This window comes from Parus major, chromosome 1, assembly GCF_001522545.3.
Source record: "Parus major isolate Abel chromosome 1, Parus_major1.1, whole genome shotgun sequence".
Taxonomy (NCBI): Eukaryota; Metazoa; Chordata; class Aves; order Passeriformes; family Paridae; genus Parus; species Parus major.
Window position 1 is genome coordinate 9938851 of NC_031768.1, and position 14851 is coordinate 9953701.

At 34.0% G+C, this 14851-nt stretch overlaps 1 protein-coding gene across 12 annotated transcripts in view; it reads left to right on the top strand.

Moving 5' to 3' along the window:
* Positions 1-14851, top strand: part of DMD (dystrophin) — a 1134919-nt gene that overhangs the window by 434435 nt on the left and 685633 nt on the right. For all 12 annotated transcript variants that reach the window (XM_015620877.3, XM_015620912.3, XM_015620930.3 and 9 more), the window contains 4 exons: positions 1028-1213; positions 1874-2055; positions 5886-6036; positions 11009-11128. In XM_015620877.3, coding sequence (XP_015476363.1) covers positions 1028-1213; positions 1874-2055; positions 5886-6036; positions 11009-11128 — 639 coding nt within the window. The remainder of the gene's footprint in view (positions 1-1027; positions 1214-1873; positions 2056-5885; positions 6037-11008; positions 11129-14851) is intronic.

Below are 14851 nucleotides of genomic sequence, written 5' to 3' on the forward strand. Positions count from 1 at the left end.
CTGCTGTGTTCCTGCTTGTGATTCTAGTGATAAACTTTAACTTTTAGTTCTAAACTGCAATGAAAGGCTTTATTAGCTGCTTTGAGCATTTTATTGGCACAAGTTTGTCAGTGGAAACAATTTTTGCCAACTATAAAAACATTAAGTGACTTGGTATATTTTTTTTTTTATAGAAGCATAAGCATATTTATATGTATAGTTTGTTTTTTAAATTAAATTCCTAACAAAGTAGCTGAACTTGTTCAGAACTTTTTGAAAAAGATATGGGATGATATCTTCTGTAGCAAATTTTTTTGTTTGTTTGTTTCTCTTCTGTCCTTGTTTTTTACTGTTACACTAATCAATAAATACTTGTTGATTTCTCTTGACTTTAAGCAGTAGACCAGAAATAGGATTTCTGTTCTCATAAGTGACACTTAGCTTCTAAAAAATAATTATAAGATTGGTCTTTGCAGAAAAGAGAAATCAACAGTAATACAGTTTTGCTTGGTTTTAAAAAGTTATGATTTTGCATGAGTTTTTGAGCTTTTGCAGCTTCCTAGAATGGTTTTCACAAAATATGTGTCTGGTTTTCAAAAAAATATGTCTGTGGATTGCTCAAGCCTAGCATTGCATGTAGTGTAAAGGTTTGTTGGTTTGGGTTATTTAAATATGTTTTCCATAGATTCTCTGCTAAGTCAGCAAGTAACTTCCTACATAGTTACTTATATTATTTATGAGCTGCTATGGTAAATACCTCTTTAAATACATGGTAAATATTATTTCCATTACTCATTTTTCTGAACAGTTGATAGAAGTTTTGAGTAACAGTGTGAAGTATCTAATTGAATGTGAGATATTTGTATTTCCTTCCATCTTAACTGATCTTGGTCAGTTAACTGAATTTGTATTACAAAGTACTTCTATGCACTAGCCATCTGATTTTTTATTTTTTTTTCTAGAATACAATGGTATTCCATTTATTCCTTTGTAGGGCTGTCTGAGTAGATGGCATTTTCATTGCTCTCACAATTTTGGTTTTGATCAGTTTTTAGAAAGTGTTGAAGAAAAGAAATTTAGCACCATGCGGATGGGGGCTGGAGATCTTGAAAACTACCAAACTGCTTTAGAAGAGGTACTCACATGGCTTCTCTCTGCTGAAGATGCATTACAAGCACAAGGAGATATATCCAATGATGTAGAAGTTGTTAAAGAACAATTTCACACCCATGAGGTATGTGTTAATATTCATCTTTCAAAATGTTTATATTTTATCCTATTTGCTTTTTTTGGGGGGGTGGGGGGGGGGGTTTATTTTTTGTTTTTTTGTTTTTTTGTTTTTATTAATTTTGATTGAAAGAATGTAAACTGGAGACTCTGCCTTAGAGTCATAGAATTGTTTAAGCTAGAAAAGATCCTAATGTCCAACCATTAACCTAACACTGCCAAATCCACCACTAAACCATCTTCCTAAATTCTGCATCTACATGTGGTGACTCAACCAGTTCCCTAGGAAGCCCATTCCAATATTTGACAACATTCATTGGAGATGTTTTTTCCTAATATCCTATCTAAATGTCCTCTGGTACAATTTGAGGCCATTTTCTCTCATCCTATCATTTGTTAACATACCCACCTCTTTGCAACCTTCTTTCAGGTAGTTGCAGTAAGGTCACCCTGCAGCCTCTTCTTCTCCAGACTACACAACTTCTTGCCCTTTGAAGAAAACAGAAATGTTTATTTTTGGTTTATGTTATAAAGTTTGGTGAGGGATTGAAAAAATTAAAAACAGGGTTGAAAATCCAGTTGGCAAAATGCTGAGATTCTGTTCTTTCATTTCAAAGAATGCAACTGAAAACTGGAGGTTTTTTTAATATATTTTTTTAATTGTCAGGGTTTTATGATGGAGTTAACAGCTCACCAAGGACGTGTTGGTAATGTTTTGCAAGTTGGAAGTCAACTTCTAAACACTGGAAAACTTTCAGATGAGGAAGAGAATGAAATCCAAGAACAAATGAATCTACTTAACTCTCGTTGGGAAAGTCTCAGGGTAGCAAGTATGGAAAAACAAAGCAAGTAAGTAGTATGTCAGGTGAAAGATTATATATTGATTTTGACTGAAACAGTCCTGAACTTGACTAATAGCTGGGATTTTCGTTCACTGTGAAAAAACTCCGTCTTGTATCTGTTTTAACCTGAAATTTGATGTGTAGTGATTTTGAACCTTGCATGTTGTTTGGACCCTGGAAGCCACACAAAGCAGTAGCTGTCAACAACTTGGACACAAACTTTAATCAAAATTTACATAACTTACCTCACCTTTTTCCAGCTGTTTCAAAAAATATTGTATTACACTATATTGAGATACAAAGCAAAGAATCTTTGTAAAGATAAAATAAGAAAAAGGCAAACAAATCTTTTAACGCCTCTAAAACTCAATCCCATTAAAAGAATAAATGAGAGCTTAGCTTTCCTGGAAATACTACCAACATTTTATCAGAGTGCAAATTACACAATTTTGAAAAGGGCAAGTGCTGTAGTTTAAAGTTGAATTACAAGAAGAAATTATAAGAGAAATAATCTATTAAACATTTACAATAATCTTTGGCAATTTTTAATATTACTTTATCTGATTTTGAAATTTTGATTGACATAGGACTTTGAAGTACATAGTTCTTATCTGGGATAAGAAATTCCATAAATGTTGGAGTTTGTGATTGTGCTACAGAGGAGTAATTTGGTTTACAGGATACAGAGATAAAGTTTTTATTTTCTTACTTTCTTCATAAATATATATTGAACATATTTCATCTTCCTCCTTTTTGAGCTTTTTCCAATTCTACCTTACCTTTTTGGAGTTGAGGAGTTTGCCCCTTGCATTAAAAAGCAAACTGTGATTTCAACAGTTGCATGACATAACTCTATTTCTCCTAATATGTTCTTAGCAATTCCAAACATTTGTTTTCTCCTAAGCTTGCTACTGAGTACTGAGAATGTTTCCTTTATTCTGTCTTCCTTTGACTATAAAATTGTTGATGCGTTTCAGACATTTCAACCTAACTTATTCCAGTTTTAGCATTATTTGGAGAGAAAAAAATCTCTGATGCTTTACTGTAGGGAGTTTTTATTTGCCATACTTATTTTCATTTAAATGAACATGTACAAGTAGCTATGTTCCCGAATGGTGCTTTGTCTCCTTAAAATGTCCTTTAACCAGTTGTTAAACCCATCTCCCAACTGCAGCCATAGGTCATTTCTTGAGGAATTGAATGGTGTAGTATCTTTTAAAGCAGGTCATATTTGGGTAATATGAATTCAGTAGAAGACATAGAATGATAGGAGCTTCACAGAGAGTGTTGTGCTACTATTTAATTTCCTATTGAAAAAAAAAAATCTGTGATAAATGTAATGAGATTTGGGATAGGGCAAGAGAAAATTTCTCAGGAGTGAAATACTTAGATATAGTTAATTCTGGCCTTTTGGTCAAAACCCTGTGTTTCAAGAGACTGGCTGGAAGATTATAAAAATCTTTCATATCACAATATAATATGTTTCTGGGTTATTATACATAATTTGAACTCTCAGGATCCATCTTCTACTTCAGCTTAAAGCACAATCTTCTGAACACATTGCTGTAATCTTGTCTGTCCCTAAAGCACACTGACACGTTTGGCCAAACTGGGATGATTTTTGTGGAGATGAGAACAGCAAGGCTGTCTGACCTCTGTAATGGTAATAGGAAGTGTGAAAAAAGGTACCACATTTTACGGCTCAGGGAAAACAAAAGCAAGCAATAAACAAGGACAGGAGGAAGATATTCTGATAAAGATGCTATAAAAGTGGAAGGGTCTTAGAAAAGTGATTTAGGAGGTGAAAATGTCAGAGGAAGTTTGGAACACAGTAATGTTTTTGTGTAAAAGCAGCTCAGACTGGATTTCTCATGTATTCACTATGTATTGAAAGTATTTTACTTCTTCTAATAAGTGATAAATGTGCCACTGTAGAGAAAAAAACAATGCAATTTACCACTTTATAGGGAATTCTACAACTTTTAAAACATATTCAGTTGAATGAAAAAGGGTTTGTTTTTAAATTTGAAACTTATGAGAGCCATACTGTAAACAAAAGTTTTGATAATCTCCTGAGGCTTATAAATAAATACTAAACCCTCACATTAAATGTTTATAAAAGTATTTTGAAAACAAGGAAGTACATGGTGAGTGGTAAGAAATAAGCATCATTCTTTTGCTTAGGAATAAACTGTGATTATGTAGTTTTTAAGTTTATGCTCCTTCAGAATATTATCAATATTATGTATAATATGTGTTTCATCATATTTTCATTTTCTTAAAGTTAGTTTACTTTAACAGGTTTTCTATACATTTATTTAATTTATTGCTAAGAGGAATATCTTCAGGATGAAGCATTGTACTTTATAATATGTTAGTTTAGAACTTCAAGACAATAAAATACAGAGTTGAAAATGAAGGAGTGAGATGTGAGAACCATAGTCCCTTGTGAACCGTGGGCTTTATTGAAACAGAGTATCATCTTTCTGTGTGCTATCTGTAATTAATAGAGAGATTAGACTGGAAACATACTGTATGAGTCCTCTGGTGATTTTTTTTTTTAATATATGATTTCCAGTTTAAAAAAAAGATAAAATAGAAGAGAAAAATACAAATCTGAAATCATAGAATGCTATTGATGAGAATTTTGTTCAGGAAATTTTTGAGAATTTCTGAAGAGGCAAGTGTAAGTGAAAATCTGTAGTGGATTTTTGACCAGATCATTTTGGATCTATGTAATTTGATTGTGAAAAACGGAAGTATTTCCTGCTTAATTTTTCAGAATATTCTCCATTGAATAACTAAAAATATAATACTTTTTCTATTTAATATCCTAAATTAGAGGAAGCCTGGTAAGGCCATCTATTTGAGCAGTTTTCAAAATACTTGTAGTGGATAAAACAGGATTTTAAAAAAAATTTAAAAAGAAATTTTGAATTCCAGGTGTGTTGCAATTTGGTGTCCGCAACCTCAGAACCAGACCAGCCGGGACTGGCAAAATGAAATAGGGATGGGTACGATGGAATAGCCCAGAAAAGAACTTAATAATGAGTAAAACAAAAGAACATATGCTGTGCACAGTATAAATCAAACTCCAAAGATCCAGTAGCAAGATAACCATAACAATACACAGGGTGTAATAGGAGGGCAGGGGTCTAATCATTAACGAGAATAAGAAACATTACCTTATATGTAACATGCTAGGAACCAGTCAAGAACAGGAACTAAAAGCATAACCATATATGCAGAGTAAGCTTATCTGCATAACAATTCCCATGATTCTATTCTTCTCTCCCTAACCTGAGTGTCTCCTATCTCAGTGTTCCATTTCCCAAGGCCTTAAGTTGATGTTTCCCAGGCAAGCCATTGAGGCTTGCTCTCTCTGTCCCTGCTGGTTCCATTCCTATGCAGCTCTAATTGAAACACAGCTGGGACACAAAGCTTTAACAGACCCAGCGTTATATGATGTAGTCAGTTCCTAAGAAAAGGTTTCAAAGTTTGTTTAAATCAGAACTATTTGAAAGAAAATTCATTACCTTCTCCATAGAACCATAAAGTTTGGAAGGGACCCTTTGAGGTCATCGAGTCCAACTCCTGGCCTTGCACAGAAACTCCAAGAGTCACGCCCAGTGCCTGAGAGAATTACCCAAACACTCCTTGAGCTTCGTCAGGCTGGTGCTGTAACCACTTGCCTGGGAAGCCTGTTCCCTTTTCAAAGCATATATTTCTATTCTGCCTTCAAATGTGACCTTGTGAAAATCTGTTAGTATATGGGGCAGATGCTTCTGCCTATTTCCTTCACTTAGAATTGCTAACTATTTTTCCTTTGTTTTACAGTTTACATAAAATCCTAATGGATCTGCAGAATCAGCAGCTAGCCCAGCTGGGTGATTGGCTGACAAAAACAGAGGAAAAAACGAAGAAAACTGACTTGGAGCCCTTAGGTCCAGATCTAGAGGACCTAAAGCGTCAAATAGAAGAGCATAAGGTATGCTGTGGTGTGCTTCCAAAGGCATAAAAACCAAATTGAGTGTTTGACATTTTAAAAGCTCCACTCTTGCCGTTAGAGCATAGCGAAGTAATATGAAATCTTGCTTTAATATTTATTATTCTGTACAGTTAACAAGCTTTTGTAGACTTACTTTATCACAACTGTGAGTTTTATTCTGATATTAAAAAAAAATTGCTTTCTTTTTATATATAAGCAATATACTAGAATATGCAAGGCAACTGTAACGTCTTCTCATAACATTACAATGAAAATATATCAGTTTTTTTTATACCTCTGTATTCTTCTTTTTCTGTCTTCCTTTTTTCTCTTACATGTTGTAGCACAAATGATGCAGTTGTCAGACTACATAATATTGTTAGTATTCCCATAGATTCTGAATATATATTTACATTGAATATGTATTAAGCACTCTAAAATGCCTTACTTCCTAACAGTAAAAAATACTTTTTGGTAATGTATTTAAATAACAGAAAAAAAGCAAAACCCACAAAAAACCCCACAAAAACCCCCCAAAATAACTGCCACAAAAACAAACAAACCCAAAAAAACCCCAAAACCAACAACAAAAAACAAATCCAAACAAACCAACCAAACTCAGGAATAGAATATAAGATGGAATTTGGCCATTCCACATTACATACAATTTTTTTTATTGGAAGAATTAAGAACTAAAAAGGGAGAGAGGAAAGCTTATGTCATAGATTGATTTCATTTACTGGATTAGATTGCCGTGCTTCATATTAATTTAGATTTAAAAATAAATTTATATATGTGTCTATAGCACATGATGATGATAAGGAAACACAGAAAAATATAGAAAACAGGTGATTTGTGAGGTGGTGGAGATTTAATATGATGACCTGTTAATGTCACTGCATCAATGGCTCAAAGCAGTTCCATGTCATGTTATCTTCTGAGATTTTAACACCTGATGCTTCATGGCCTGTGTCAGTGCTAATCCAGGTTTTAGAGGGCAGATCGTCCTGAAAAACAATTCAAACTGAAATCAGCTTTTACAGTTCTTTTAAAAATAGGTCAAAAGCTGCAAAAGACTTCATGATGCACTTGTGTGTTAAAGATGATTTCTTTGCATTCTGATTAAGGAGTGCTGCTGAAGAAGAATACAAATTCTGCAGCTCCTGCTGCTTTTAGTGCTGTCTGTGCTTACCCTGTGAGGAGACAATGAGTTTCAGTGTGTGGGTTTGCTAGCTAAGGACATTTTCTGACATTAAATTTTCTTTTTAAAAAAGACAGCAGGTAATTATGAAATGGTAATTAGAAAAAGAAACATGAAAGATTTTGAATATATCAGTACTAAGAATTGAATAACTTTCCTCCAATTTCTATGCATTTTATGCTTGAGTACTAACATAAAATGTAATCCTTTTATTTATTCAATCTCTTTATGCTTCTTTCTAATACTGAGAAAAATGGGTATTTAGGTTGTATCTGAAGATTCTGAGTGAAGACATACAGAAATCTCTTTTCCACATGCTTGTTCATCTTGGTGTGTTGAGACAGTGAACATTATTTATTTATGTGTATTAATTTTCAAAACTGTTTTGTGTGCAAGAGGCAATTTAGCTAGAAATGATTGAAATAAAATGGTTTGGATTTAATTTTAATTACATCAATATTCATTTATCACTTTCCTTATTCAGAAATCAACAGGGTTTTCCATTCTTTCGCTTATTGAAAGTGCCTTATAATTTTATTGTATTTTACATACAGCAAAGCTACCTCCTTATAGCAAGGGTTAAAACAATGGAATTTTAATAGGATAATTATTGCTTTCTTATTGCACAAAGAAGAAAGCAAAACCCGACACCATTCATATTTTATTAGTCTCACATGAGTCTGGTTGTATCAGAAAACAATGTTTTATAAATTCATAAGACGAACCAAAAGTTGGAAGGTATAAAAGGCAATCATCATTTCAAATGGAACTGACTTCAGTAAACTTATCAGTTTGGGTTGTTGTCATCTTGCCTCTGTCTCCTCTTTACCCTTATAATTTTGCCCTCCTCTTTCTACCCATCAATAGTGGGTACTTTTCACTCTATTTCATGTTATGTATCCCCCTTTGACTTATGATTTCCATACATCTGATTTCTTTATTCTATGTATTTTAAAATGATGTTGTAAAAATATTGGTCTTGAGTTCTTATGGCTGACACTTCATTTTCTCTGCTGAGTCATATTAAAAAAAAAAAACACCAAAAAACAACCAAACAAAAAAACTCACTAATGTACATTGGGAATGGCAACCAACAATCAGACCAGAGAAAGAAGAAAAGAAATATATGAGGTTGTTATCTTGACAGTACTGAATATTTTCTGAGTGGACTGAAGTGGTGAACTAGAAAAATTTGTCATTAGGAAGATACCGAGTTTCGTTAGAAATCTGGCATAAACACTATATTTTGGAAGACCAGTTAAATATTTCAGTAAAATATTTTTTCTTGCAGTGGTGTTATAAATACTTTTCCTTTTGTTACAATTATCCCTTCCTTAAAATTTTTTAAAGGAAGGAAGCTATTTTTCAGTAAAAATCTAAGGACTATTGTGCTGTTCAAGCAATATATTGTATTGAAAATGTTATAATTAATTTTAAAAATTGTGCTTTTAATTGCATTGGTTTTATTATTCCAAATTATGATTATTATACCATATATAGTTAGTAGATTCTTATAGTTTCATTAACTTTCTAAAAACATCAAAGCTTTTTTAGCGCTAGGAGTTTTAATATTTCAAATTAATTTATAAGGTAGAATGAGACACTTCTTCAGTGTCCAAATATCAGGATGGATTTGTCTTTGGATGACTTTGGTAGGCATTTTTATTCATTTTGAACTAGATTACGTTGGAGTTGTGTAAGGTAATAGACAGGAATTAAAGGAATTGTGGAGTTCTATGAGTTTCTGTTGTTGCTATCTTTATTCATCAACCCCTACATCCATCTCACATTTTAAGTCCCTGAAAGTTTGCTATTTCTCTAATAAGCTCAGGACAACTTGTTAGAAATTTCCATTTAAATGATTTGAACAGTGTGCTCTTGCCTTGAAACTGTCCATCATAAATTCCTGTTCCAACAAGATCCTGTAAACAAACAATTCTCACCAATGAATTTCATGGTAAAAATAGACTCTTAGATTATAAAGAACAGTCTTTTACTTCAGAGTAAATTGAATCTGCTTGAGCATTAGATAATGATTCAACTTTCTGGTTCATCTGTTCTATGACTTCTCAAGTCTTTCACAATGTGTGTGAGACTCCCACCTCCTAAGTGCCATCCACTCCTGCTAACTCCAGTTTTGTTCTGGGATGCCATCTGCCAGATTCCAGCTAATAAGGAAATAAAAGTCACCTTGTCCATGGCTGTAGACTTACAGAGCAATGAATTTATTTTGTATGGCTTAAAGAGGGGGTTAAACATGGGGGAAGTGAGCTGTATTATACACTCTAATCCATGACCGCTCTGCCTCCTCTTCCCTTTCAAATGCTGCCTCATAAAATGTTGAGAAGTCTAAATTCCAGGGATGACTCTAGCAATTTAGTACTCTTTGCAGTCCTTGAGAATTGTTTTATAGTCTAGCTCTCTGAAGCAAATGGTACTCACAGGCATGAAAGTTAGAAAAAGAAAGATTCTCATATTGTCTCAATATGCCCATGAAGGAAATTAACTCTGAAATGAGTGGTAAGATATTTATGCCCTAAAAACAAAGTAGTCTGCAAATTCCTTTCCTATTGCTTATAACCACATTACGTTTTGGTATTAATGTTTTCATTTTTTTTTTAATTTTCCAATAAAAATAAGATGTCTTCTGAAAAAGAGTTTTAGAATGCATGACCTTATTTTCAGCAAGGACTTAATAACTGAGAGAATTACCCTACTTAAAAAAGCAGCAGAAAACCACAGCATTGTGAAATTCAACATAGTTGGTAACACAGTCAAGGTTTCTCTTGTGACCATGTTATTTTTTGGACTGTAACTATTCCACTATATATGCATTAATCCCTAGAACACTCAGCTGAAGTACTGAGGACATAATCCAGGACTTTGGTTTCTCCCATTCTTTTGTTGGTTTGCAGCAAGTTAGAGACACCTAAAAAGTGTGACAGGCAAGATGGAGTCCTGGATACCTTGGGATTTTTTTCTTTCAGGGAAGTGGTATGAGGTCTTCTCTGTGGTTTTAATTTTCTTTACCAGCACCACTTTAGCTCCTTCCATTTTTGTGGTATGTCCATTTGCTGCACCTGAGCAAAGGAAAGAGAAAATAGGTCTGGCTGCTCAGTTCTCTGATGCCAGAGCTGGACTGGTTTTGATTTTGTTAACTATAGCAAAGGAGTGTTTCCATCTTTCATGGATAATGAGGAACAAAAAGGGCAAGCAAGTTTTTCATCAGACATGCAGAAATAATGAAATTACTTGGTTTCTTGTTTAGTTTCCTGGTTTCTGCACTGAGTGAAACTAGGGTGCTGCATGAGTTCCCTAATGGTGGGTCACCTCCTGAGTAGCTTTCTCCCATGTGAGTAATGGTGTAGGGGTGCCAAGCTGAAGTTAGTAAGTTCTTGTTTAATCAACCCTATGTGATATATTTTTTTAGTATTCTTACAATCTTGAAAAACAAGTAAATATTTTCATACATTTGTATGAAGTACAAAATTTGATTCAGTGTCTATTTAAAATCTGCAGGCTATTGATATGTATACATATTATATGGATATCTGTAAATCAGATACATAAACTCAACAAATTATTTCTCAAGCAAAATTTTCAGTCTGGAATATTGTTTTAAGAGTTAGGACTTGTGAGTAACTTTAAGCTCTGGAGTTCTCATAATTAGTTATGCAAGTTAATCAGTCACTGGTACAATTAATTTTGCTTTTTTTTTTTTTTTTTTTTTAGTTTGGAACACATTCTCTAACAGATATGCTTTCATTATAGGCATTTCAAGAAGATCTGGAGCAGGAGCAAGTCAAGGTGAATTCCCTAACCCATATGGTAGTGGTGGTGGATGAAAACAGTGGTGACAGAGCTACTGCTGCACTTGAAGAGCAGCTTCAGGTAATAACTAAATAACCAGTCCCAAAAAATTGAAATAGGAAATTTTAAAAGTAAGCAAAACAAGATAGTGAATGTGTACAGGATCATAATGTGTAGATAAATAATAGTTATCAGGAAATATTAAGATTATTCTGTATTTTTCTAAAGCACTTTTGAGGGGAAAGTCATAATTTATTTCCCATTATTTTCTCATGGGCATGTTTCTTAGGAAACGATGGGAACTATCACTTAATTGTATTTTCTAAATGCAATCACTTGAGTATCTTTAAAAAAATGACACATTGGAGATACATTTGTGATAGAGCTAGCAGCCAAGATATTCTAAAAGCTTTTCAAACAGTAACTTGCTCATAGTAAAAGTTCACTATTTCACTTGCATCTTTAAAAAGTTGCTAATGTTATATTATTTACATTCCAATGATCTTACTGTATCTTCTGAATGAAATTGAATAAACAAAATCCATAATTAATGTTGAGATACATTGAAAGGGGGTTCTTTTGTGTTGGTGGTCAGTTCTCTGTGGACACAGCTCAAGAGGAATGGTAATATTAAAACCAAGATTCCTTCTGCTTTTTCTCTTTCAGAAAGGAGAAAGTGCTTTTCTTTCATTTTGCTTTAGTACCTAAGAAAATAAGAGTTTGTGGGTTCTAAATCATTAATACCTAGGGCTTCTCTAGAGAAGCTATCAATAAATTCAGGCAGAAGGTATAGCTGTAGCACAAACAGATACTTGTGTGCTGCCTTGAATGTAGCTGATTTGGATACTAATACCAGTAAATTAGTAATTGGTTTGGAGTTTAGAGTAGGTTTGGCTAAGATGCTGAGCACTGCCACTTCAAATGTAATTCTCAGTTTTCTGCACTGCAGCTACTTAGTCACTCAAGGAGCTCAACCCAGCCAAGATAACAATATAGCCTCTACTGATCCATAATTATTAATTCCTTTTGACTTCATCTTAAGTGTCAGAACTGTGGTGCACCTGCTCGAAATAGTCTTAACCTTCCAGAATTTCTTGCCAGCTCCTTGGAACTGTTCAGTGGAATAAAGCAGATTCCTAGCAAGAACACAGCTCCAGAAGCAAAACTAAACTTGTAAAATATCTTAAATGGAAGAAGAGAGAAAATAATTAATAGTATTTTATATTTATGGCACTTCATGAATTAGAAGATGTAGAAATGAGTTTTTAATAATGGGAAAAACAAATCAAAGGTTGGTGGATTGTTAGACAATCTAATTTCACATCTTCAGAAAGAAGAATTAAGGGAACATCAGGTGACACAGCTTCATCCCAGATTATTACAGTGGTTGAAAAAGTAACATTAGTATCTTGTACAAAAACTCTGGCTGAGTCATACTGGAATAAAGCATGAAATGGAACTCAGATATTACTGCAATACCTTAGAGAAACATAATGAATAATTAATGTAAATTAAACATAGTGGTAATATACAATGTGTGACGGTACCAGTGCAGAAAGCACCAATTATTACTGTCTTGGAAAAAGTACATTCCTTGAAAGATGCTAGAAAGATAATTCTTGAGTCCCCTCACCCTGCAGCACAGGCCACCTCTGAGCAGAGCATTGGGAAGTGTGGAACAGTCCATTTGCTCTTCTGTTACGTCCTTTATTCACAATTTGTTACAGAAGAATCTGAGAGAAAATATAATAATATAATAATATAATAATACTATTGCTCTGGAAGTTAAAGAACATGTAGCAACATTACAGATATTAATAAAACCTAAGTACAGATACAAAGCTATAGCGTTTAGAGTGTTACAGAGGTGTGGAAACTTGCATACTTTAATGCCAGGAAAACAGAATTACCACAGTCCCCTTGCTCTTCTAGTGAAATATTCCACCTCTTTTGTGTACAGGAACTGTTTGGAATTTTTTTTTTTTTCATATCACTTGCAGTCTGAATATAAGTACAGGAGATAAAATGTATTGACAGGCACAACTATCAGAGCATTTTACAAAAAACACAATGGAGGAAAGTTCCAAGCTTGATTATGGATCTGTCAGTCTGACTTCTAAGAGTAGAACAAAACAAGAGCATGAACTGTCAGACAAAAGAGCTTAATAAGACTGCCTCACTGAGGTGCTGGTCAGGATCAGATTAGGAAGAAAATGAGCAGTTATTTCCATGTAATAGTCAAAGATGCATTTTCCAAGCAGGTGCAATTCAGTTATGCCTTTCTTTTTGAGCTGGTGATTCCCGAAATATTTTCATACATATAAATATCTATGCATGTATTGTGTTCTTTGTGGGTTTTTTTTTTTTCAAATGTCAGTATAAGACAATTTTTTAAAGCCTAAAAAGAACCTTTGTTGATTTTAGGTCTCAGGAAGGTTGACAAGAATTTAAGCTGATTTTAAACTAACTGTATAGTTATTGCCTATGCAAAAACCTATCTATTTAAGAGACAATTAATGGCATAGAAGCCAAAAGTGTCCCCTGAAATAAATTAATTGACCATTTACCCTTGTTTGGAAAATTAAAACTAACTAATATCAGTTTTTTTCTTAGAAACAGCTGTTCCCCTAAAGTACTTTGGGAGACTACAGCTAGACTGGGTGAATGTGAATATTGCACCTTCTTTTACATTATTTTGCTGATTTAACATATCAGTGTGTGACATACTGAGAGGCTCTGTTTATGCTGCTACTGAGAACCCACTATTTAGCCTTGAAACTCTTGAGTGTCCCAATCAAACTCAATCCACAGATTTACCAAGGCAGCTGCAGAATAAGGCTCAAATCTATATTTAGTGCTGCAAAATCAAACCACTTTAGTAGCAAAACTGTTGCTGTGCTCTGACTTGTTTCTACAGCAAATATGGGGAATTATTTTCAGCTGAGAGAAATAGCTGGATAACATACAGAAGCCATGAATGCAGGGGGATTTTTTTCCCTAATTATACCCAGCAGACAACAGGTCTCTTAAGGATTCTCATGGGCTAGCTCAAATTAGAGGCTTCCCCAAGCTTCAAAGGGTCAGGGTCTGTGCTAGAAAGAAATCTGGAATAAATGTTAACAAATGCTACTTGATGGCTTATTCCCCTGCTGGGGGAAAGGAGCTGAGAGTATATTTTCCAGGCTTATATATTCATATTTTTTAGGGTTCTGTCATTTCATTGAAGATGATATATGGGTAGTTCTTGTAAAAATACATCAAAATAAGTGAGGAATGTTAAAGAATGAATAGACTATTTCAGTTGACTCACTGAGCACTTATGACAGGAAGCTGCATCCTACAGACATCAGGGGTTTCCAAGACCTGCTTATCACAACAGTATGATATTCCTGGTTGATGCCTGGGAAGCTGAAATCTCCCACAAGGGCAAGGGCTACTGATTTAGAAATTTTGCCTAATTCCCTGTAGAATATTTTACATCCTGAGCAGCCTGGAGTTCTCCATCCCAGATTTCCAGCCATGGGACTCATTCCCCCAAGTCTCATTAATATCACAGCTGTGGGACCTGACCACTGCTTCCAGTTCATCCTGTTTGTTTCTCCCACACTGTATGTTGGTGTATGAAATGTTGAGCATTTCAGAACTGCACACAAAACATATTGGTGTTTGGTAGAAATTCTGTGAATGAGCTAAATATTCAGTTGTAAAGATTTAATTATTAATTTTGGATATAGGCAAAAGCATTTTTCCACTTTTTTTCATTATTTTAAAAAGTGGGCAGCTATACCTAAAAAAAGAAAAGCA